This window comes from Protomyctophum bolini, assembly GCF_963924005.1.
Source record: "Protomyctophum bolini genome assembly, chromosome: 14".
Classification (NCBI taxonomy): Eukaryota; Metazoa; Chordata; class Actinopteri; order Myctophiformes; family Myctophidae; genus Protomyctophum; species Protomyctophum bolini.
In genome coordinates, this window is record NC_137875.1 from 17,306,178 (window position 1) to 17,330,570 (window position 24,393).

The 24,393-nt window shown below is 42.3% G+C and overlaps 1 protein-coding gene across 1 annotated transcript; it reads right to left on the minus strand.

The window, feature by feature from the left end:
* Positions 1-3,240: 3,240 nt before the first annotated feature.
* Positions 3,241-11,885, minus strand: oit3 (oncoprotein induced transcript 3; the record flags this gene model as incomplete). Its single annotated transcript, XM_080781537.1, has 8 exons — positions 11,627-11,885; positions 10,410-10,520; positions 8,119-8,241; positions 7,872-7,994; positions 7,209-7,369; positions 6,162-6,574; positions 3,976-4,075; positions 3,241-3,399 (listed from the first exon to the last, which is right to left on the minus strand). Exons 1-8 carry the CDS (start codon positions 11,868-11,870, stop codon positions 3,241-3,243), a joined length of 1,434 nt encoding a protein of 477 aa, XP_080637663.1. The 5' UTR covers positions 11,871-11,885.
* Between the last annotated feature and the right edge of the window lie 12,508 nt (positions 11,886-24,393).

Here is a 24,393-nt window from a genome sequence, read left to right on the forward strand (position 1 = left end):
GATATGTGTATCTCATTCTGTATTGAAAAATTATACAAACTTTGTCCATTCTGAAAAATACATGTAACAGTATATCTGCACTGCAGGCTTAGGCAAGTCAGATTTAACTTTAATACCTTTATATTTAATATTGTGAGCTTGTAGATCTGTTCAAGCTGTTACTTTGGGCTTGTTTGTCTGTAAAGACAGACCGATTAATCGGACCGATACCAATGTTTTTGGCGATTAATCTCCCATCACTTTACGTACATTGTCAGAGTTAACAGACTTGGAAGGAGCATTTCAGAACCCCAACCACGAGAATCCCTGCATCCCGCTTTGAGAACCAACCTTAAAGTTACTCATTCAACTCACACACAGAGAGACAAATTACAGAGTCTAAGTCATGTCCATGGAATACATATTTATAGACTGTTTGACAAAGAGAAAACACTGTGCATATTTAGACTGAGAACCAAGAAGCCTCTCTGAGTTCACATGCTTTAGAGCAGGGGTGCCCACACTTTCTTGACTTGAGAGCTATACTTAAAAAATGAGCTCAACAAGATCTACCCGCCAAAAAAAGAATCCATTGCTGAAAATAATTGAAATATGGAATAGCAGAGCTGGCGTTACATATAAGACAAATGCACTTGGAAATACGGTAGAGAGGGAGAAATGGAATAGCTAGGGTTTTTTGTATTTAATCTGTAATGCTACTGACGTTTGTGCACAGCAATGCTCTTGAAAACAAAATAGTGGGTTTGAGCTGACAGGCCCTTTTTTATGTCAATCAATCAAGTCGCCTTAATTCAAGTGGTAGATGCCAAAAATAGTTTTTTTAATACTTTTTAGGGGCATGTCATGTGATCTACCTGCACAGCCCTTGTGATCTATACTGGTAGATCGCAATCTAACTTTTGGGCACCGCCGCTTTAGAGAGTCATGGTTAGTGTGATATTTTCTGGTTAAAACTAAAACCATTAATCATTGCTATAGAGTGTTCATTATTCAGTAACAGATGTCTCCTTGACTCTCTGGTTCTTTAATAAACAGAAAATACATTTTTAGGTTGGTTGCCAATTTCATCCAATCAGGAATGAGTACTCATTTATCATCTTCAATGTGATAGTGTTCCAGTTCCAATTCTGTCTGCTCATTCATTTGTGTCTTCAATATCACTATCCTGTTTGCTATCCCAACCTGAAAATGTATTTTATTTGTTTTACTAAAGAGCTGGCAAGGCCCCCTGTTACCTATAGCATGACTATTACTATATCCATTTTACACATTTCTAACACAAAACTGTCACTTACTGCAGATCTCATATGGTAAATGCAAATGAGGGTGACTTTGGGTTTTGTGAGTTTCATTTCATTTTGAATGTATGCAGTATTAGAATATATTAAGTATTCAGTATCTGAATATGGCTAGGCTACTCCTTTTTCAGAGTATTGGTGCAATGCTCATAGATGCAATATTCTTCAAACATATGTCTGTTCTATGTAATTTTAGCACAAGGCTATATGACCTCATTAGCATATTGTTTTGATAACCCCACTGGCTATGACCTCATTAAAATAAATTATTTTTGATAAAGATGTACGTGATAGTACATGCCTCTGTTTTCTTCTAACAGGTGATATGGATTCATTAGAGTGAGGCTCAGTGTTGCTAGTTTGTATTCAAATTAATCAACTGAGCCAATAGTTTCATGTAAATCGTCAGTGTCAGGTGGAAACCTCGTATATCCAAACCCTTTATTATTTAAAAATATATTTCATTAGCATAATTAACTACCGGTACATCGCTTTTAGGCCCAAGTAATTTTGCCTAACTCCACTCTCCTAACACTGCTGGCTATGTCCTCCTAAGCCAATCAGAATGCTTGTTCACATTCCAAAACTTGGGGCAATAAGCCAGGGTGGATCAGCACAGCAGATATAAGGCAGATAAAATATGACTTAGGACATTACGAAAAAGCACTTCTTGCCTAAGTCATCTCTTTGACATAGGATAGTGTTTTCTTTTGTTCTGTTTTTTTGTCTTTTCCGAGAATCTTTAAATAGATAACATTGGCAATTATGCTAAGAGGATAACAATTAGTCATATTTGTAGATCTTCTATTTTCACCATTTCTAAATTTTAGAAATGGTGAAAACAGAAGATAAGACAACTATGACTTACTCTAGGCAATTATGCTATTAGTCAAACGATAAATAAATAGCGACAAGCTTTTAGATCTGCTGTCTTCACTTCTTATGACACGACGAAGTAGGACATTAACTTACACATATATATGACCTTTGCTGTGTGTCACTCACTCTCATAGAGCTATAATATAATCGTCACTCTTCTCTCTCTCTCCCTATTTACTGTCAGCGAAATATGGAGACAAGAGGTTTCTGCCCGAGAGCAACAAAACGTACAGTATTGTCTATTACTGCTGTTTCCATTTGTAAATGTAAATCTATTAGTAGCCTTGTTATTCTTCTGTGAATAAATGCATTACTAATTGTAATTTGCGTGGAATGATTTAGTGCGCAATGCACATTAGTTGCTTGCGTGCAGAAGTCCAAGCATATTGTTATGCCTGATTAAATACAGATGTTTGAGCTTGTACATCAGGTATTTTAGGTTGCATACCTCTGTCATATAACAAAGTTTGAATCAGGCTTTAGTCACACTGCTATTTCTTTTCCATGTCACATGAACGTTCTCTATAAACAATAGGCTACAATTTGGAAATGAGACGTTCTAGAAGCCGGTAAATTGCTGTAAAATATAAACACATTTCTTGACCATGCCAAATCTGAACGGAGGCCACAGTAATCAAGCTTGAGACATGCATCCGACTGTGACCAACTGTGACCTAGAAAACGATGTTGACCGGTTGTAGTTATAAATGAACTGCAGCACTGCTCTCCTCCAAATGATTTCTAATCGAAATGTCAGTCACTTTATTGCAACCAAATTGTGCAGCCAGGCAAAGTGGCAAAGATAGCCTTAGCTTATAATGTATGATTAACCAGAAATGCCTCAAACCACAGCAATATATAGCTTACATTGGGGATTGGAGTTTGTATACTGTTGCATGTTTATGGGGCAATGCAGTGGAGTGTGTGTGTGTGTGTGTGTGTGTGTGTGCGTGCGTGCGTGCGTGCGTGCGTGCGTGCGTGCGTGCGTGCGTCTAGCGGTGCTTCACTGTGGTTTGCCAATGGCCTGGAAGGGTGGCAGGCTGGCAGCAGGACGTTGTTGTTGTCAGGGCTCAGGCAGGATGAAGATGGGGCCGCCACTGAGCACACGTTGGTCCTGGGGCCCGTTGGCCCTCAGCCCCCGGCGCACGCGCCCCGTGCAGTGTTGAGTACAGCGGGAGTCTCCTTCCACGCACACCAACACATGACAGTGCAAGAACACCTCCTGTGTCACACACACACACACACACACACACACACACACACACACACACACACACACGGATCATCAGAGTGCTTTGTGAGAGATGTAAAACATTGCATCTGGGACCGAAACTCTCAAGTACTTTCTTAGCGATTATTCTATTGATTACTCTTTCGATTAGTCGATTGATCAAGAAGTGCATTATTCATATCTTTGCTGTATATGTTCATGGTGGGTTTTGTGAGGCATACTTGTTTATACGTGTGTTTTCTTTTAGCCCGCCACCAATCTGTATGGTAATTAACCTGTGATGTAATATCCCATAAAAGCCATGTTTTATCTGCAATCTTGTTAGCCACCCTGATGAAGGCATTTGTGCCGCAACACGTAGGTGCATTAGCCACTTTAAATTAAAGTCGTTTTATTTTTCTACAAGAGTGCCTTGGTCCTTTTTGCATATACAACACTGGTTTGAAATATAATTCTGCATAAAAATAGTGAAGCCTCTACATTTCTACACAGATTAGATTATGCATTAATATGCAGCACAAAGAGTGAGACCGGCCAGTTGGCTCTCTGCATGCTTCTCTCACTCACACGGCTGTCCTTGCCGATGAACTTGAACACGGGGACCTGGTAGTGTTTGGAGAGTTGGTCCTTGGAGGTATACTGTCTCACGGTGTCATCTGAGATACAGCTGGGTGGGGAGAGGTTAATCAATACCTTAACACAGAGCTTCTCAAACATTTTAATGTCAACAACCTCCGGCTCCATATTGTATTATGTATTTGGCCGCAGAACCCCATCTGAAAACATGTTATGCATAACATCAGATTAATGTCATTAACTAATTTAGCTGGGGACCCCTGGGGACAACCAGTGTCTTAGCACAATACCTAGAGATCCTAAGTGTGTATTTTTTCCTAACAAGCTGTTATTTCATCACCATTAGCTGCCTTGGGGCTTTTGAGCCGTCGTGCTGCTGTCACAAACCTGGAAGTACATTGTTTGTCCTGTCTATAGAAAAGCAAAAGGAGAGCAGTCCCTGTGGATTCGGGCGGGGGATGACATTCAGCCAGCACTGAGTGTTTCCCATTTGCTTCTGATAAGGCAGCTCCGTGTTTTCGATTTCTCTACCTAAGCCCCATTCTTCTGCATCTATTCTGTTGTTTGCTCCCAACATTAATCAGAGTGAAAGAACAGTGGCATTTTTCACTAGGTTTTCCTCCGAGGGGAATGGAGAATTTCTGTCGTATAAGCATCAAGGTGCTTATTTGAAAGCCTGGTGCAGTAGTAGGACACATACAGCCGTTGCTTCTGGACGTGTTGGACATTATTGAATTGTTGGAGTCTGTACACATAGCAGGCCTGGAAGCTGCTGCTGGGATTAATAACCAATACTACTACTGCCATCGTGCAGCCAGTAGGGAAGCTGGAAGTACCCTCACTAAAAACGCCGGGACAACGCTCCACACATCCCAAACTCTTCTCCCTTCTGGCTCCAAAACTGTGGAATGCACTTCCCATTGCAGTCAGAACTGCAGCATCACTCCCAATCTTCCGCCGTAGTCTGAAAACCCACCTTTTCAGACTCCATCATGGCCCATAGCACTTACCCCCTTAGATAGCATTTCTGTAGACTTAGATAGCATTTGATACAGACATATAGCATGTTATGTAGACAGCACTATAATTGCATTGTATGTAGTCATAGCACGTCATAATACATATGTATAGCATAGTATAGTATATATGTATAGTTTATATGTATAGTTTCATTATACATTATATAGATATTCCACTGTTACTTTCTTAGCTTACGCATGTTTCATGATAAATGCTTTTTATGTGACGTATTCCCATGCTTTTTTGTTCTTGCTTAATGTAAATCGCTCTGGATTAAGAGCGTCTGCTAAATACCTAAATTGTAAATTGTGCCCCATGAGCAAGGCACTTGAGTTGCAGTGGCTCAGGAGGTAGGAGCGGCCGCTTGGGAAACACAAGGTTCCCGGTTCAATCTCCCAGCTCCCCCTGGGTTCGTGTCAAAGTGACCTTGAGCAAGAAACTGAACCCTAGGCTAATTGCTCCCGGTGAGCAGGTTGGTGCCTTGCATGGTTTCCGTCACCATCTGTGTGTGAATGTAATGCACATTGTGAAGTGCTTTGGATAAAGGCACTATATGAATGCACCCTTTACCATTATGCACGCTTTGAGAAACACTTTATTATAATGACCACATTGGGCGATATGGACACAATTAAATATCACGTTTATGACCAAATACCATGCAGCTAAATTCCATCATTTAGCTGCATGGGGACCACCTGGAACCTTCTCAAGGGTCTCAAGGACCACTGGTGGTTCCCAGACCACTGGTTGAAAACCACTGGCTTAAGTGATTAAAACCAGGAAAAGACAATACTTATATCATATACTTATACACTTACAATATCCAAAATCCCAGACGATAATATATAGTGTCATATCAATGTACTGTATGTCTATATCAATATAATATTGATGTATTGCCCAGCCCTCATGACCACACTATACGTATACATTGCCTGTTGTAATGCATCACATTCTGTGTACAGTCAATTGATAATACTCAACGTCGGGTCTAGGGACCAAATGTGTCGATATTACAGTGCAGATTGGGGTCCCAGAAATAAAAAGTGTATCAAATGGTGGCCTGTGGCCTCTAATGCATATAGCCTACAGTAAAACTGGGGGTCCATGAAATATATTAAAAAAGGTTAGAGACTCACTGCTCCATTACTCACCCGTCCTTGATGAGGTAATACTTCAGTGCCTGGTCGGCCTTGGGGCTGGGTGTAGCGAAGCAGCTCTCCACCAGCGCAGACAACCCCTCCACTCTCTCCCGGGGCTCCACTCCGAAGAACAGGGAGTCCTGTAGGCGGAGCTGCGGCGGGGCGCTGTAGGGCTCCGAGAACTCGGCACTCTTGAAGAGCTCCAGTGAGAAGGGGAAGACGCCCTCGCTGTGGCCGGCCAGCTCCAGGGCAGAGCTGCGCAGGGTGGCCTGGTAGCCGTCCGACACCTGGTACTCCCTGGGGAACTCGCAGGTGACGGGGAGCAGCAGCTTGCTGGTGCGGACTATCATGTCGCGGCTGCTGCCGGGGCTGGTCCTGGGGAGGCCCGTTACCAGGTTGGTGCCCACAATCTTGTCATCCGTTACCTGGGGGGGGGGGGGGGGGGGGGGGGAGACATTCAGTTCATATAGTTTTACTGACATTTCCAGGAGTTTGTGACCTTGAGCCACAAAAGGTAAAAGAAAAGCCTGGTGGAAGGTGATGCGGTCATGGGGTCAGCAGACTCTCTCTCTCTCTCTCTCTCTCTAGACAGACAGACTGTCGGCTCACAGTGCTGCGTGCGTCCCCCTCCCCACACAGAGCAGGGGGCTTACATATACCCCCAAGGCCAACATCCTGAGAGATAAATAGCACTTTATCTATATTTGTTCAAATTAGTTCAACGCAAAATGCTGCGTTCAAGTTCAGGTGACTTCGTGAAAAAAGCAATTCTTCTGAATGCTGCCTTCCGGTATTAGCCTCGCGTTGCGATACTAATATCCTCGGGGCATATGCATATGTAATAGGGGCGGGTGAAGTGTGGCTGGGCCAGGCTATTCCGGTATGGAAAGGAGTGGCATTTCTTTCATCATAATTTCATTTCATTCTTTCTCATGAAATAATTTCATTCCATCATCGTAAATGCTGCATTCGTGGTCTGGAAAGGGCAGTTGTTTTACAGACAGGTATAGGGCCTTTGGTGTCTATATGTGTGCACGATGCACGTGCCTGGGCACTGACCTCCACCACGGTGCCGCAGGTCTTGAGGCTGAAGCTGAGGTTGACGTGGGTTCCATTGGAGACCCCACGGCACGAGGAGTTGGACAGGAAGAGGTCCAGCCCTCCGACCAGGTCCTTGGGGACTGACACTCTGATGGAACTGGAATCACACTGCACCGGCACTGCAGCAGCAGAGGGAAGGAGACAGACAGACAGGCAGCAGAGGGAAGGAGACAGACAGGCAGCAGAGGGAAGGAGACAGACAGACAGGCAGCAGAGGGAAGGAGACAGGACAGGCACGCTGAGGCACGCACGGCATGATGGGAAACGGTCCAATTACCTGCTATCTAGTGCATGTCTTTCTTTCTGTCTACCCGCGGCCCGCCTGTCTAACTGTCTGCGAAAGTGCGAAGTCGCTTGTGTGCCGCTGACGTTTCTGTCAGTCTCTCTTTCATTCTGTACATAGTAGTATAAAATACACTCACACAGGTGAACTTTTTTTCTGAGACGCTTTGATAACAGAAAAAGTGGAGTCTAGAAAACAACAGTACAGTGCACACACACACATCGACAAACATGCAAACATTCAGGCATCTATTAACATATCACACACACACACACACACACACACACACACACACACACACACACACACACACACACACACAAAAATCTAAATCTCACCCTGACATTTGAGTTTATCCTCTCCCAGTTCCAGCCCGCGAGGACAATGGCACTGATAGGAGTCCCGCAGTGCTGAGCAGCCATGGCTGCAGCCTCCGTTGTTGGCATGACAGCCAGCTATCTCTGCACGGTGCAAGAAGAAAGAAAAAGACAACCCACAAGGATAATGCACGCCACGTGGTTACATTGCCAAGTCACCTCAGCACCACATGGTGAATAAGAACGCAGGAACATTGCCTTATAATACCTTTGCAGTTGCGTCTATCTTCAGCCAGCGCGCGGCCAGGCCCACACTCACAGCGCCTGGAGCCTTTGGTGTTGACACACACCTCCGCACACCCCCCGTTGTCCTTCTCACATTCATTCACATCTGAACACGCAACGCAACACAACACAACACAACACAACAGCATGAAATGTTAATGCTTGTAGTTTGGTTTCTACAGTATGTATACCTCCTTGGAGGTCCAGTTGAATGGAGTTTACCAGATCATGCTATCGTCAGTATGCTTAGTGTAAATGGCCAAGCTCATATGCCACACAGCAGCGACTAAAATACTTTCCTCTGACTGACGTAACCTTCTTTTACCAATGCCATTCATCTTTATCATCCATCCTTGTAAGATAAATACCATGTGGCTGCAACAGACACACAAGGGGGGCGAATGAATGGTCTGTAGCCAAAGAGCTGGCATTCATGATGAGAGTGAGGAGACATCATCGGCAGACAAAGTAAAAAAGAAGGCATCAGGCGTTTCTCACACTGACACATTTGGTCCATGAGTGAACGATGTGACGGAGGGACTGTCGCGCGGCCGGGGCTTCTCATAGTCTATTTGTCACCCCTCATTAGCTGTGCCGTGTGTCTCCATCTCTGTGAATCCTCCTTAATACACTTCTTTTTCTGACTGCTGGAGTCTTGGTCCCCCAACTGCCATCCTACAGCTATAGCTGCACCCCTACTGCTCAACAGCCTCCCTCCTCCACTGCCATCCTGCTACAGTTCCACCACCACTACAGTAGTGCCACTGTGCCAGTGGTGGAAAAAGTACTTAAAATACAAAATAGTATCAATAGAACAGAAGGTTGTAGATCTACTATTTTCAAATGGCGGCTGAAGTGATTAATGTAACTTGAAACTAGTAACCCTTCTGTTTTCTTCCAAATAATTGTAGTTGAGTAATAATAATATTTGCCTCTTAGATGCAATGGAGTAGAATAAATAAACTTACTGAAACGTACTTATTTCGATGTTATCAGCGTACTTCATCATACATCATCTCATTCCGGCCAATCAGAAGTGTTACGCAATGTTTGTGTTTACACGAACACTCAAAATTGTCTATTCATTGTCACTGGCATTTCATATTTGTGTAGGACAAAGTTTGTGTTAGCACATACACCAAAAGCTGGACATAAGAGGGGCTATCGCCCCAAATACCTAACATTTTTACTTATTATTAAGTACAGTACTTCAGTAAAATGTAATGTACTTAGTTAGTTACTGTACACCAGCGCACTCTGCTGCCACCTCCCGCCACGGCCACCCTGCACCTCTAGACCATGCACACCATGGCCACCCTGCACCTCTAGACCATGACAAAAACAAATACCAGTACCCAAAAGGAGTGGGTACCATAATTAATTTATATGGTTAATTAATGAAACCCCCTCCCCCGCTGGCATCCTGCTGCCACACTCTGCTCAACGTTGAGTCAGCAAATGCACACTCTAGCCTTTGTGTTAATTTAAGGGTACTGGGTACAGAGCATGCCAGCGTTGGCTCAGATACACTATGCCCAATAATATTAGTCTAGAGTACTGTAGAAAATAATCACATTATGCTGTGGACTGTTGGCTTGTCGGATGCTGCAAATGTGTTGTTTCCATGGTGATATTGGGAACATTCCATAGAGATAAGCTATCACCAGGCTTTGAAGCACGGAAATCTGTTCTTGTTGGCAAGCAGCGTACTAAACAGTATAAATAGATTGAAATGAAGATTCATCCTGAACATACATAACGGGATAAGTCACTAAAATCCATAACAAGTAAGCCAAACAAAACATTTAAATCATGTTTGTTTTGCCTTATTTCTCGCAAACTTTTTTTTTTTACTTTCCCACGCTGTTGATTCCCTTATCTCCCTGAGTCATGCTTAATTTATACTCTGTCATACAATGGCGTCTCTCACCCAAAATGTATACAGCAGTGGTTTGCAAACTGTTTAGCTCGAGACCCAAAAGATAAATTAGACGTTTTGCCGTGGACACAAACTATAGTGAAAATATCAGACCTGCTAATTTCACTACTTAATAAACGTAGTTTTTTTTGTTTGTTTTTTGTAAGGAAATTATTCGATTTTTTTATACTTTTGAAAAATGTTGGAATTGTTTTCAATTGATGAAAAGTTGTGACTTTCTTGATTGGTCCGTGACCCAAGCATGTGTCCCACTGTTTGGGAAATAATGGAATACAGTATCTGTTTACCCGTTTACCTGTCATCCATCTCTCTCTCTCTTCTCCTCTCAGACTCACCCAGACAAGTCTGTCCATCAGCTCCCAGCACAGTCCCAGGGGCACAGCGACACTCTGCTTCGGGACACTGTCGACCCCTGCACTCCACCTCATCACAGATGTCATAGAAATCTGCACAACACATACACAGACACTTAGAACCCCCCAAAGATACGGTATGTTCCGTGAAAATAAGAAGCACACATGATCGACCCACTGAGTGACAGCACTGAATGCACACACAGTGATATCACCAGTGTTTGTTGATTGAACCCCCAACACCAATCTTCATAAAATTGTCCTGTAATTGAGCTGTAATTATCCTCACTAAGGCTCATTATTATTATTTTTGTCTTCTCACTCTGTATCTCAGAGGAGGGCTGTGGAGTGTGGACAGTTAAAAAATCTGCCTACCAATGACATCATCGATGGGGATTCCAAGCTAATATGACGTACAGTAGACCTACAGCCTTTCTCTTCCTGGGAAGTTAGAGCATGCTGAAATAGAAGCCATTGTTCTAGCATCAATAGAAAATTAAATTAAAAAGTTTGAAATGACCACCGATGATGATACCAATGGTAACTGTCCATAGCTCACCTCATACCACATAGTTGGCACCATTAATGAGGACCTGGCAATTATATGAAATAAAGGTAGAAAATGCATGATGGGATACGTTACCCATTTCAACCTTCTATCCAGCTACACTAATCCAAGACGATGGCGATGAAGTTCGACTCGCGACAGCTTTGTTCTCATGTCTCACACGCAAGCTCAAATGACTCTGCATTTTACACAAAAATAGCTAAGTACCCTATTGGCCTGAATATAAGACTACGTTTTTTCCCAATAGAAATATCCCAAAAATGGGGCTGTATTAATCGGGGACTAGACTATTTGACATTCAATGTTCTTTTCCCACAAATTAATCTTCAAAAATGAGGGTCATCTTATTGGGCACAATACGGTATTATGCAGAGGACGATAGCTGCTTTCACTTTTTATTTATTTTATTGAAAATTATCACCTCACCATTCATGCACTTGTACCATCTACAGTTAATAAACACCATGACACTATGTTATTGAGCAACATTTTAACCGGAAGTACTGTGATGCACATTACATCACTTCTTTTACACTATACATATATATATTTTTGTAGCGAGTACAGCCAAAAATGACCTAACTGTGTACTCGGTTTCTGTTTTCTTGTTTATAATGTCCTCCTTACTCACGGCCACAGTAGACATGAAAGCAGACGGAGGGCCTAGGCAAACGGTAGACGTAGTAACCTCCGGGGCAGGCCTTCACGTCCACACTGGCGTTCCACTGGCAGCAGTTGTCATTGAAGCTGGCGCAGACGGGACGGGTGACGATGCCGTCGCGAGTGTCAGGGTGACTGCCGTTGAGCCAGATGGGTGCGTGGGTGCCGCAGTGGTTCTCGGAGATGCAGAAGGTCGGCATAGCGTCGCCCGCCATGCCCGTGAAGCGGTACCACTCTCCCGACACATGGCTGTCACACAGGGGCACGCCTTTGGACTGATTGACGTGGAATTCTGTGTTCCTCCAGGGCTCATTGAGGCTGATGTATGCGGAGCATGGGTCCAGGGCTGTGACATACAGATGGAGGAGAGAGAGATAAACATTTAATTAGAAATAAAAGGCTGGGGCAGTGCCGGTTAAAAACAGAGATGCACAATTAATTGGCCAAGTATACTGTATACAGTAGCCTGTATACTGTATACAGTAGCCTATATCTGTTTTAGCCGATATTTGGTTTTATTAGGCTATTTGGGTACAAAGCAGATCCTCCAATTCATGAGCATGCACATTGTGGAGGAGATATTTGTAATGGAGAAACTAACTCACAACTTGAGATTGCAAGAGACTGTATTCTTTGAAAAATGGGAGAAATGGTCTGAATATAGGACCCAACAAGATAACTAACAATAGATATATTTATGAATGGAGTATGATGCTTGATAATGATACATTATAATGTATAATGATACAGTATGAACAACACTGTAACTGAATGAAAATCTGCAAAATAATTATAAATAATAAAAACTAGAACTGCACTCAAGTAGGCACTCTGTCGAGTGCCTACTTGCTTGTTGCACACAAGTATAGGCCATAAATGGCCTACTAGTGCGCAAGCAGAGCGTGCAAGTACTGTCGACCGCTACAAACTGTCAAATCTCAGCTTCTCTGTGAAAGAACGTTTGAACTTTGAAATATTGAATTATTAGGTTTAGCTATTTGCTACGTACCTAGTTTTTGGAGGTAAAAAAGTAGTATTAAGTAAGAGACAGTTTTCGATGGTGACATACCGGTATGTCGATCAGTGTCGGGTGGATTAAAGGAAATGCCTCTATGTAATGTATATGTCATTTGTAAATTGATTAGCGGTATACTGTGGTTACTTTGCGTATGCGTATGTATCGTAGCAGCATATGACGTCAGGTATAACTGGTATAACTAGCTCTCAATGATGACGTAATAAAAATGGGGATTAATCGGCTTTCGATGGTGACGTATATGTCGATCAGTGTCGGGTGGATTAAAGGAAAGGTGAAAGGTGGAAAGGAAATGCCTCTATGTATATGTCATTTGTAAGTTGATTAGCGGTATACTGTGGTTACTTTGCGTATGCCCTGTTTGATGCGTAGGCTATGTATCATAGCAGCATATGACGTCAGGGTATAACTGGTATAACTAGCTCTCAATGATGACGTAATAAAGATGTGGATTAAAGGACCCAATGCCAGGGCCCAGGGTGTAATTGGTTTTCGATGGTGACGTAATGACGATATGTTTTAGTGTTGGGAGGATTAAAGGTAATGCCCCTATGTATACATGTATGTATACATGTATGTATACATGTATGTAATCTGACACCACTGCCATAGTAGTCATTATCATGTCATACGCTGGCACGGCGCATACACATCAAACCGCGACATGGACGAAAACTATTACTTGCACGCTCTGCTTGCGCAAGTAATAATAAGATGAAGTAATAAGTAGTACTGTAAGTGTGTGTGTGTGTGTGTGTGTGTGTGTGTGTGTGTGTGTCACTCAATGTAGGTCTACTGTACACACTTGGTTATTGTCAACCGATTCTTGTGATGACAGCCCATACTGAAGCTGTCAGAAATGTACCCTGTGCTCTTTAGATAGGCCTACCTCATTAAAATGATATATAATGTGCATACAAAGTGTGATATCTTCTTTTATTTTCCTGAAGAGGTTATAAGGCAAAGGTTGCAATCAAAACAATGTTTATTCATAAGATAATGCACCCAGTTCTCGTTTATTTTCTTCTTTACATACCCTTTATTAAGTGGCATTGGTCGTGTCGTGGCCGACATGACACGACCAAATCAAGTGGAGGAGTCTATTTTCTTCAGAAATGTTATATTATACATTCTGTACGGTTTTAGGCATGAGTCAGCATTTGTAGTCTTTCAGTCATGGGCGTGAAGAATGTTAAATGATTTCCTCCTACCGGTATTAAGGTTATTTGTAAGGTCACTCTTTTGTTAGGGTACAGGCAGCAGTCTATCATGTAAATTGAGCTGTCTACAGTTAATTTGCTCCAGGAGAGAGGAGGGAGCATGCTCACACAAACATGTGCCTTTTTTTTTGTATTGTGCCGATTCTGCCGAAGACGACTCTAATTATAAGATGACCCCCATATTTCAAGACACATTTGTGGAAAAAGAACATTGAATGTCAAATAGTCTAGTCCGCGATTATAATACGACCTTGTTTTTAAGGATATTTCCATTGGGAAAATAACTTATATTCAGGTCAATAGGATAAGTTATTTTCCTTGTATCCATCCACAGAACACCATACTACCATTACATATTACAGTTCTATACCCTACTGTATGTTTCTATAGCCTACGGCTACTGTAAATACCATGACAATGTAAAGCAAGCATACACTTGGTCATAGGCCTACATTAGAACCATGGCTGACAATAGAAAAAGTGAAAAAAGTTAAAAACATCACGTCCATTTTTAGCGGTGACTTTGAAGCTACAGTAGTATAAATCATTCTGTACGTCCAAACATTTTTCAAGCACAAACCGAGAGCTGGTTGCAGTTTATCACGGATTGTGTCTGGTTTTGGTGATTATTAAGTAGTTCCAGTCATTTGGCGGGGAGCACTGGGGGCCACGCATTAAAAATAAATTAATCCGAATCTGAATCTGAATCTGAATGTGAATCTGGGTTCGATCGCAACGACCTTTTCTGCGTATCATTCCCAGTCTCTCTCTCCCTGTTTCCTGTCTCTATACACAATATATATTATCAATAAAGGCAGAAAAGCCCCCAAAATATCTTTAAAACTATATATAAAAATAATAAATAACCTTTGCAGCCACTATATATTAATGGCAAGTATTTCCTACATCTTTAAGTCTAAAGATCTGAACTAACCCTTTAAAGTACAAAAATATACTTCCGGTACTCATGCAGAATGGCTCATTTTACATTCATATTGGATTGTAATTAGTAAGGCATTAATCTCTCCAGACAGATGTTCAATTTATAATGAATTTATTTTTAACTAAATGGGTTCCGACATTAGTAATGCATTATGTGTTCATCACTTTAATGTTACAGCTGGTAAACGTGGGGCTGATTTCCATAACTATTTTTGCTGCTGCATGGGTAACAAATGAACAATGAATGTTTTTAGTTTAGTTTGTTTGTATCTGCAAAGTAGCCTAACTAGTAGCCTAACTATAGCTGTCAAGTAATTGCAGTGGACAAAGAATATTATTTGCCTCAAGATGTATTGTAGAGTAATGGTAATAGACAAGTACAATAGGCGCCATTTGAGTAAATGTACTTATGTCCTTATTTTCCTCCACTGCCTGTATAGTGCAGGTAGGCTAAGCCACTGTCCATCATGTTCGTCTGCCCAGACATTTCAAGGGCAAAAACAGAGCTCACCCATTCTCTTGGGAATTGGGACATAATGTCCCAAAACATGTACATTTATATTTTTATTTATTCGTTTTTGTGGCTTTCGCCTTTATTTTATATTTTTGTATGGAAAAAGTATTCATTATTAACACCACTTATTTAAAAACAAATGAACATATATTATTAAAGGATTTATATATCTCTGCTGTCTGGAAGAAACCACCTAACTCCAAAATGTTCATTTTTCAGAAAATGAAAAATATATTTTTTCCGGAAATGAAGAAAACCTTATAATTTGAAAACAAAACAATACTACCTCATCAAAGTTGTAGTTGTGACTTCATGTATTGTCAATTACTTGCATGAGAGGGGGAGAGGTGATGGAGTTGGCTGTTTTAGCAAACAGTTTGAGGGTCCAATGGAGTTAAGAGATTTTGTCCAAATTAAGCACTTTTTAATACTTTCCATTGGTTCAATACTTCCGAAACAACATACAGACTGTGGGTGCGACAATCAATAGCACTGATTTATGGAGAATTCTTTTTCTAAAACCTCAAAAATTGAGTTAGGTGGTTTCCTCCCGAACTACGATATCTGAATCACATATGATTTATACAATGTTTTGGTCTGGTTTCCTTTTTCCTTTTCTGTTAAATGAAATGAAAGGTGCTATAGTCACAGACAGTATATCACAAATTATTTTCAGCGAGTGACACCATCATATACATACAGTATTATGAAAAGCTTATTCCTGGCCAATATGTTTTTCAAGCTTTATGATTTGAAACACTTGTCTCGACCATTCTAATCTAAGCAACAGCTGTCTCCAACAAAGACGGGTCTTTATCTACCCAGAATGCCAATAGAATCTTGGCTATTTGTGGCGCATCTGGAGAACTAAATGAGACAGTTAAAGAAAGTGCTGCAAAGCAATTGATGTCATCCTTTTTCTCCATGCTCTCCATGCCCTCCCAACGATCTAATTAAGATATAATTAAGCCAGAGGAAGGCGGCCTTAGTTGCTAGCCAAGAATTATGGGATTGTGTGTGAGGGCATGAGTGAGTGTTAATCACTGGACATCAGTAGAGGAAGTGGAACAAACAAATAGGAGAGTGATCTCCCAAGCAGTAAAGATCCTCTGACAGGACAGAATCCCAAGAATACAGCCATCATTCACTCCGATAGCCTCTTACCCTTCACTCTCTGGCCCTCCAACCACTATAAGAGACAATCCATCTAGATCACAGTGATCAATCCATGGCCAAAAAATGGCTGGTTTTGGAGACACACCTCTGACCAGTGCTTTGGCAGAGGACGCCGCTGACTCAAGTGGATGCATGCTAATTGAGGCTCTAAATCTTCTATAGGGGAGAAAGAGAGAGCTGCAACATAATATCATCATTAACGGAACACAGAAGCTTTCGGCATGTGAAGGCTAGCAATACTATGGATCACTTCACTTCATTGTCTTCGGAAGGGATCCATTGTTTGTCATGCCGTAGTAATCTATCGTGAACTAGTGTTGTGGTGGAGATAACAGTACTGTGCTAATGATGGGTTTTGTCACTAGGTTCATCTCGGTGTGAACAACACTTAAGGCCAGATTCCATAATTAAAACAACAAAAGACTCTCTCTGCTGTTTCCGTCTCCTTTACTGATCTCTCCTTTGCAGCAACACACAAAGCAACACAGCTCAACGGTAGTGTTACTTTGTGTGTTTACCCTTTCATTTTGATTCACGCACACATCGCACAAAACTGCACATCAATTAAAAAATGATGTAACCGCAATTTTATTGCTCTTCCCCTTTTTAATTGCATTTTTATATTCTTAGACCTACTGAAGTTTTATGTCAACACCTGCACCAAGCGAAACTTGGTGAATAAAGTCTGAAGTAATTTAACTAGAGTAGATCTAATGAATGGATCTTCATGTGATTTGATGCAGAGACGGACAGATTGACATGGTGACTACGTACTACAGACATGTGCGACAGCACATACTATAGCACATAGGTACACAAACAGACCTACTAGTTACAGTATTACAATCTGTAAGGGCCATAGAGGAAACATCCTTAGTGACAACTTAACATTATATTATGCATCATAAGACCACAGGTGAATGAATGGTACGGTACAACGGTAGTATCGTTTGTTTGCGCTGAGCCGATAAACCACTCACCTATATAGCATAGTATAACTCACCTGTTTGTCGAACGGAAATGTTACACTCACCTATAGCTGGAACAGAAGGCGTTTCCTGTACCAGAATGGTCAGCAGCAACATTAGCATGATGGTCCTTCTCAGTTTAGAATTGTAATTGTAATCCAAGCGTCTACTCTGTACAGCATGCATGAAGACCTTGTGATCCTTTCAGTTTGGGAAACAGGTCTTTATTCTGGGCCTCTTATCAGCTGGAAGAACATCCCTGACCTGTTTGTGTGTCACTGAATGTCTGTCCCACCTTGACCTCCTTGAAGTTCAGCGATAGGACCATCCATCCTCCCATTGTTCCCACGTCTCCTCTCTCTCCATCCCAAACCCACACTGTAGTCTCCAGGGCCTGAGGTTTGCCATCCATAGCTGGATTTTCTCAGCTAGTGCAAAGAAGTGACCAATTATGAATGCATTAACTCAGTAATAACATCACATATCTGTGTAAACTTATAGTATTTTATATAATTTTGTATTTCAATATAGATGTACTGTTCTCAGGGTGTCGTCCGTGACACAAATCAACAGCCAGCCAAACTCAGTCCAATAAAAGTCAGGATTCATCTCAGTTTGCCTTTATTGAGATGCCAGTGGTCAACTTTCATAAACAACGAGTGAAACTGTAAAAATAGAAAACATAAAATACACAATCAGCTCAATAACATAAGATAACCTAAGCACATGCTAGGCTAAGCATTCAGTAGTTTGTAATTAAAACATTAACACTCTACCTCACATAATTTAAGGCAAGCAATCAATCATTAAACATATTAAGCATCCCATGTAATAAAACAAAACAACTCTCAGATTAAGCTTACAAAACATGAGTCAAGGCAATTGTACACAAACAAACTTACAAGAGATGTTTTCAAGCCAAAAACAAAGAATGACAGTAGCAGCTTCTGTGTGTGTGTTTGCTCCTAGGCTGCTGGAGAACAACTGACTTCTGCTGTCCTGCACACCTGAAATTACTGAACCTCAATTGGCTGCACAATTGGCTCCTGATTACACATCAAAGCTAGGCTAAATGCACACACATTAGGGGGGTATCAAACCTATCTAATATACTGAATAACTGGGACAGCACAATAGAGTATAGCTTATTTTGTAATCCACCACCTAAACTTTACCACATATCATATTTCTATGAAGGAAAATCAATCGCTTGTAAGTTCAACAGTAGCCTACTCTAGGGGCTTTGGACAATCAGTAAGAACTGTAAAACTAAATATTTAGCCTTTTGTGAGCAGAGCCAATTCATGACACCTGGACAGAAAATGCCAATGGGGCCATTCTGACCATCTTGAACGAGCCATGAGGTAGTTGCATGTGTCTTAACTGGCAGCGCATATCGGAGCCACGGGTGAGTCTTAACCGGCCACGCATGTGTCTTAACCGGCCATGCATGTCAGACCACTGGTATGTCGGACCAATGTATGCAAGATCATGGCTCTGGAACAGTGGATCCCAGTTGGCCACATTTTCTAGAGCCCCCCCCCCCCCCCCTGCCCTGTCCTTTGGGCTCCCGTGATGAACATGATGTATATTTTGATAGATTATGCCTCTCAACATATCCCATAATTGTACACAGAACACTTATAGGAGTTCACATGCAGCAAAGCCTAAGTGAAGAGGTCATTTAGAATAGCAAGTCACTAAGATAGCCTATAGGGACACTTTAAGATAGTCAGTTCGTAACAGCTGTGAGATCCTGCATAGTGGACATTGTGAGGTTTTACCACACTGAAGAATGCTTCGAAAATAAGACCACCTGTGGTAACTTGTTGACAAGAGGCAATAGAGCCTAAGGGTCAACACACACACACACACACACACACACACACACACACACACAGGGACAAGGTGACACCCACAGATTGGGGATGTATAAGATGGAACGGAGAATCAGTTAGAACTGTGAGTGAGGGACAGCAGAGAGAGAGAAGGGGAACCTAGGGGCTCTGCCTGGGACGAAGGCCTCAATATGCTGTAACCATGGAACGAATGCTTGTAACCTGTAACTGATTGCTGATCAATAAATGGAAAGAAGGAAATATGCCTGCTTGGACCTCCTATTCATTTCAACAGCAACTCCAACAAAGGAATTAGATAAATGAATCCACGGAGCCCTGTAAGAAAGACACATCATAAATGGCGCCCCGATGTTGGAGAAATGTTGGTGAAGATTTTCTACGCCACGCAAAACGGACCTGCGTATCTGTGGATTTTTTTTGTTGTTGCCTTTGACGTGAGTTTGGATGGAACCCGAGGACTGAAGTGAAGTTGGAGTGATGGAATAGGCTTATCATTCTTGTGTTAAGCGTACGTGTTAGGACCATAGTGTACATCTGGACGCTGTGTTAGGCAAGTTATTGGTTAGGTTAGTGATTAGGTTATTGGAGTCTGCTTCTGTTGGGAGTGGACAGAGTTTAGGAGTTAAATGGTAGTGTAGCCTATGCATGGTATGGTTGTGTGTGTAGGTGCTACATTCATTTGTTTGTTTGAGTGTAAGTCTGTCTATGAGTCTGTGCTGGTATAGAGCATCTTTGTGAGTTATGGTTGAATGCCAAATAATTATTGATTAAGTGTTTTGTTGCTATTTTGATTGTGCGGTCCAGTGACTTACACGTTTTTGGGAGTGATTTGGCATTTAATTCGTTTATTCGCTCTTGCTATATGGTATAGAGAGACAGGGTGCGTCTGTGTGTTTCTCTTCTGGGAGACTCACACATTCACACGCAGGGGAGACCTTTTTTTTTTGTCTATGCGACAAGGTGTGCTAGAGCGGGGGAGGATTTATGCTTTAGGCTTGGGTATTATTATTTGGGCTGGCCTATTGTATTATTTTTTCTTTTAGGTATAACATGTGGAACATGTTTCAGAGGAGGGAGTAATATTGATATTAAATTGGGGGTTTAATTCAGGTCTAAAATTAAATTGGCTTTAATTTGGGATCCAAGCTAAATTTAGGAGGTAAATGAGAATACATTTCTCATTGTAAAATTCTCCTTTGTAAAATTAGGTATAGGTTAATTTGGATTGTTAAGCCTACAGGTTTTTATTTTAGTCAAAAACAATATAGCCTGCATGGATAATTTGATTCTGGGACAAAACAGTTGCATACTGTAGATAAATGAGGGAGTGATTGAGTGCATTTGACGCCTGTGTGGAGTGCATGCAGGGGGGGGGTCAATCTCTTCCCTCAGTCAGTGACTTGACTTGCTAGTCTAAAAATAAAATAGAGGCATTTCTTTGTTTCTTTTATTTTAAGTTGCAGATTGTCACTGTCAGTGGTTTTCTAATTTCTTTATTTTACACTTTCCTGTGTGGATGGTGTGAGAGAGACAGTATTGAATGTTTTCCTTGAAGTGAGTTTCTACTCATTCTGTGGGGACAGTATGCAAATGAGCATGCATGTCTGTGACTGAGTGAGAGGAGACACAGCATGAGTGTGTCACAGTGTGACTGTGTGAAAGTTTAGTGTCTAGTGTCTAGATTATTTACTATTTAGTAGATATGATGGACACAGGGATAATCCCAGTGGACATTGTCCAAGAGAAAAATTCAGTTTCATGCAAGGATATTTTGAAGATTTCAAAGAAATTTAACGAGCGTTGGCCGGACATTGACAGACCATGGCCTCTGGAGGGTACTTTTGATGCAGAAGTCATCAATGCCATAAGGGTTCTTGTGCATGGATACAGAGCAGATCAGAAAACGAATGAGCGGAAACTCAAACGCAAGACTGAATTATCAGTATTAGATATGTTCTGTAAGGAAGGCCCCAATGTCAGTGAGTCAGTACCGGACAAGAAGCGACAGTGCATTGACATTGTGGACCACAGCAATGTGCTCTCAGCAAAGGCTGAGGTGAAAGTTCATGACAGCGGAGACATGAGGACATCAAAGCAACGGCCAGAGGACAGCGACACTCGATGCTCTGTTAAGAAAGAGCTGGAACGGGTACGTTGCCTGAAAGAGGACTTGACCAGTAAATTGAGGACACAGAGACAGTATATGCGTTCTATAGAAACACGGTTGAGTGAAATTCTGATGAAAGAGGCGCATCTGATCCTCGATTTGGGTGACCTCACTGACCTGCAGGATGAGGCTGGCCACAGCCACAGAGACAGTTTACATGGAGGTGACGACATCTACAGAAGCTACTCTCCGGTGGCTGCGCCAAGGGGCAAAAATACGTTGACTCTTGGGGGATATGACCCGCACAGTCGGGATATTATAGCTCAAGTGGAGGGACGTACAGTACATGCAGGGGATGGGGGAAGCCGTACCTCTGCCCGTGACAGACGGACAGCAGGCCCCGATCTGGCAGTGGGCACCCTTTCTGTTGGTGGCAGTGACAATAGCGACAGCCAGTCGCAGAAGGAAGAGAGGAGGGACGCTGTCGTGGTGCTGAACTCTCTGGGCAATAGTCTCAATGTTCTTTGCAGGCAGATTAATGAGACGATGGAGACTATGCAGGAGAATAGGGCGGATTCAGCCGCTACTACGTACTTTGAGGAGCGTTTGGCTGGATTGAAAGGTCAAGAAAGTGACCTGGTCCAGCTATACAATCACCGTTCTAAGAAGCTGAAAGAGCTGGAGCACAGACAGTGCAGTGACAGAGCTGCTGGACGCACGGAGAGACGTGTAGGATCAACTCAACAGGAGGAAGAGAAGGAGGACAGTGGAGCCCGTACACGGCAGGGCTACCATTCCGACACCTACAGGGGCCCTGCAGACTGGCAGGCGAGCTCTCCACGACACTCCAGGGGGGAGATCGAACGACAGGCGGACAACATGATGCTCCCAGTGTTGGTGAGGAGCAGGAATATGGAGTACTGCAAGAACGAGTTGCCAGAACTTGAGGAAGGAGCATATCAGTGGTGTCGGAAGTTTGATGCCTTGATGGTGGACACTCAGTTGACTATGGCAGAATTTAAGAAATTACTTTCAAGTAAGATTGGCACACTTGGCCTGGAAAACGTTCTGATCCATGCTGGCCTAGCTGCACAGCATGTGGATTCGACCCTGGGGGACTCAGACCTTTTTTCAGTCCACCGAAATGTTTTGTGGAGTACACTGAAATATATTTTTCCTTACAATATGCATCCGGATACTTTTACGATAGATTCGCTGGGAGACTCCGAAAATCCACGTGACTATTATGCCAGGGTTGCTCAAAAATGGATGGATGTCACAGGAAAAGATCCTGAGCGTAATCAGATGGAACGGGCTATTGTCCGCTCGAAGATTGAACTAGGACTTCCTGAAAAGGTCAGAGCTAACTTGGAGACGATTGTGGGCCTGGCGAAGATGCCTCTCAAAATGTACATCGATCACATTGTGCATTGGGTTGGGCTGTTCCGCAAAAGGGCAGAAGAGCAGAAGCAGAAGGACGTGGACGTGATTCGGCTGTTGGCGAAGACCCAGCTGAAAGAGTCACAACAAGCTATACAGGCAACAGTTGTGACCGCTATGATGGAAACTCCGCAAAACCAGTTTGGAGGTCAACAAAAGGGTCGGCGCTTTAATGCTGCACGTGGCTCCAATTACACAGGCTGTTTTCGATGTGGCGGGATGAATCACTCGCAGTGGTACTGCACTGTTGTCTTGACAGGGAACCGACAGCAGAACCAGCAGGGGGTCCCTCAACAACAGCAGAACCAGCAGCAGCCGATGCCACAGACTCAACAGGGGATGGGTCAGCAACAATCTACAGCACCTCAGCAACCACTTCTGCCATGGAGAGTACGAGCGACACCTGATTTCTTGGGGCCACCACAGAGGCCGCTGTGGGAAAACCCACCGTCACAGCAGGGATGGCAGCCACCTGTGCCACCCTGTCAGTGGGCTGCATCGCAGCAAGGATATATTCCACTGACACGTCACAGCCCAGAAAGCTGGAGAATGAGAGGAGTTTGTCATAAATGTGGTCAGTATGGTCATTTTTCTGGACAATGTGACCAGAAACCACAATGGGAAACTTTGAGGGAAGTCAAGTTGACCGGATCTCATGAACAATGAGTTGGACAGCTAAAGGAGACAGTTGACTTGACACGCCCCTCTCTGTGCTATTGAAAGCATGGTTTTAGATCTGTCACCTAGCTGTCATCCGACACTGACCTTTTCTAGATGTTGCTCTATCTAGGGGCACTGAGAAAATGTAGTGTCACCTCGTTTTGTTTTTTGATACTTGTTTAGTTTAGGGAAGGAAAGACTTTCTAATGAAAAGGGGTAGTTCAGTTTAGGAATGATGTCCTAAACGGTTTGATTTGCTTTATAAGTTATATTAATTGTCATACGAAGAAGATAGGTTAATAGTGATCAGATGAATATTTTAGACTTTCCTTAAATATCACAGTGAAATCCAAAAATAAGAATTATATTCTAATTAGTAATACAAATATTGTTTTAGCTCTTGGTTTGTGTGTGCCTTTCCAAATCATGGGTTAGATGACAATTCTCAAATGAGAACTTTTATGTCAAGGACAGTATGTGAGTCTAAAACAGTCGCAGGGCAAGATAAGACTGATAGGGTCATTGTCTAACAGATGTCAAATAACATAGCTTTTGATTTTGTTCGTTTTGTTTTGAGTTTTGTGTCAACCTGACTGTGTTTTACCTTCTCAGTATCCAGGGGGGAAGAGGGTTATTACCTATGAAGGGAGACAGTTGGGGAATTTGAACATTTTGGAGTTTTTTGAGAAAAGTAAAAAAAAAAGTGAACATTGTTTTTTTTTTGAAAAATAATTTTGGTCATTTATGAAATATGAATTATGTCTGGGGAATATGTAATTCCCCAGAAGGGGGGATATGATGTATATTTTGATAGAT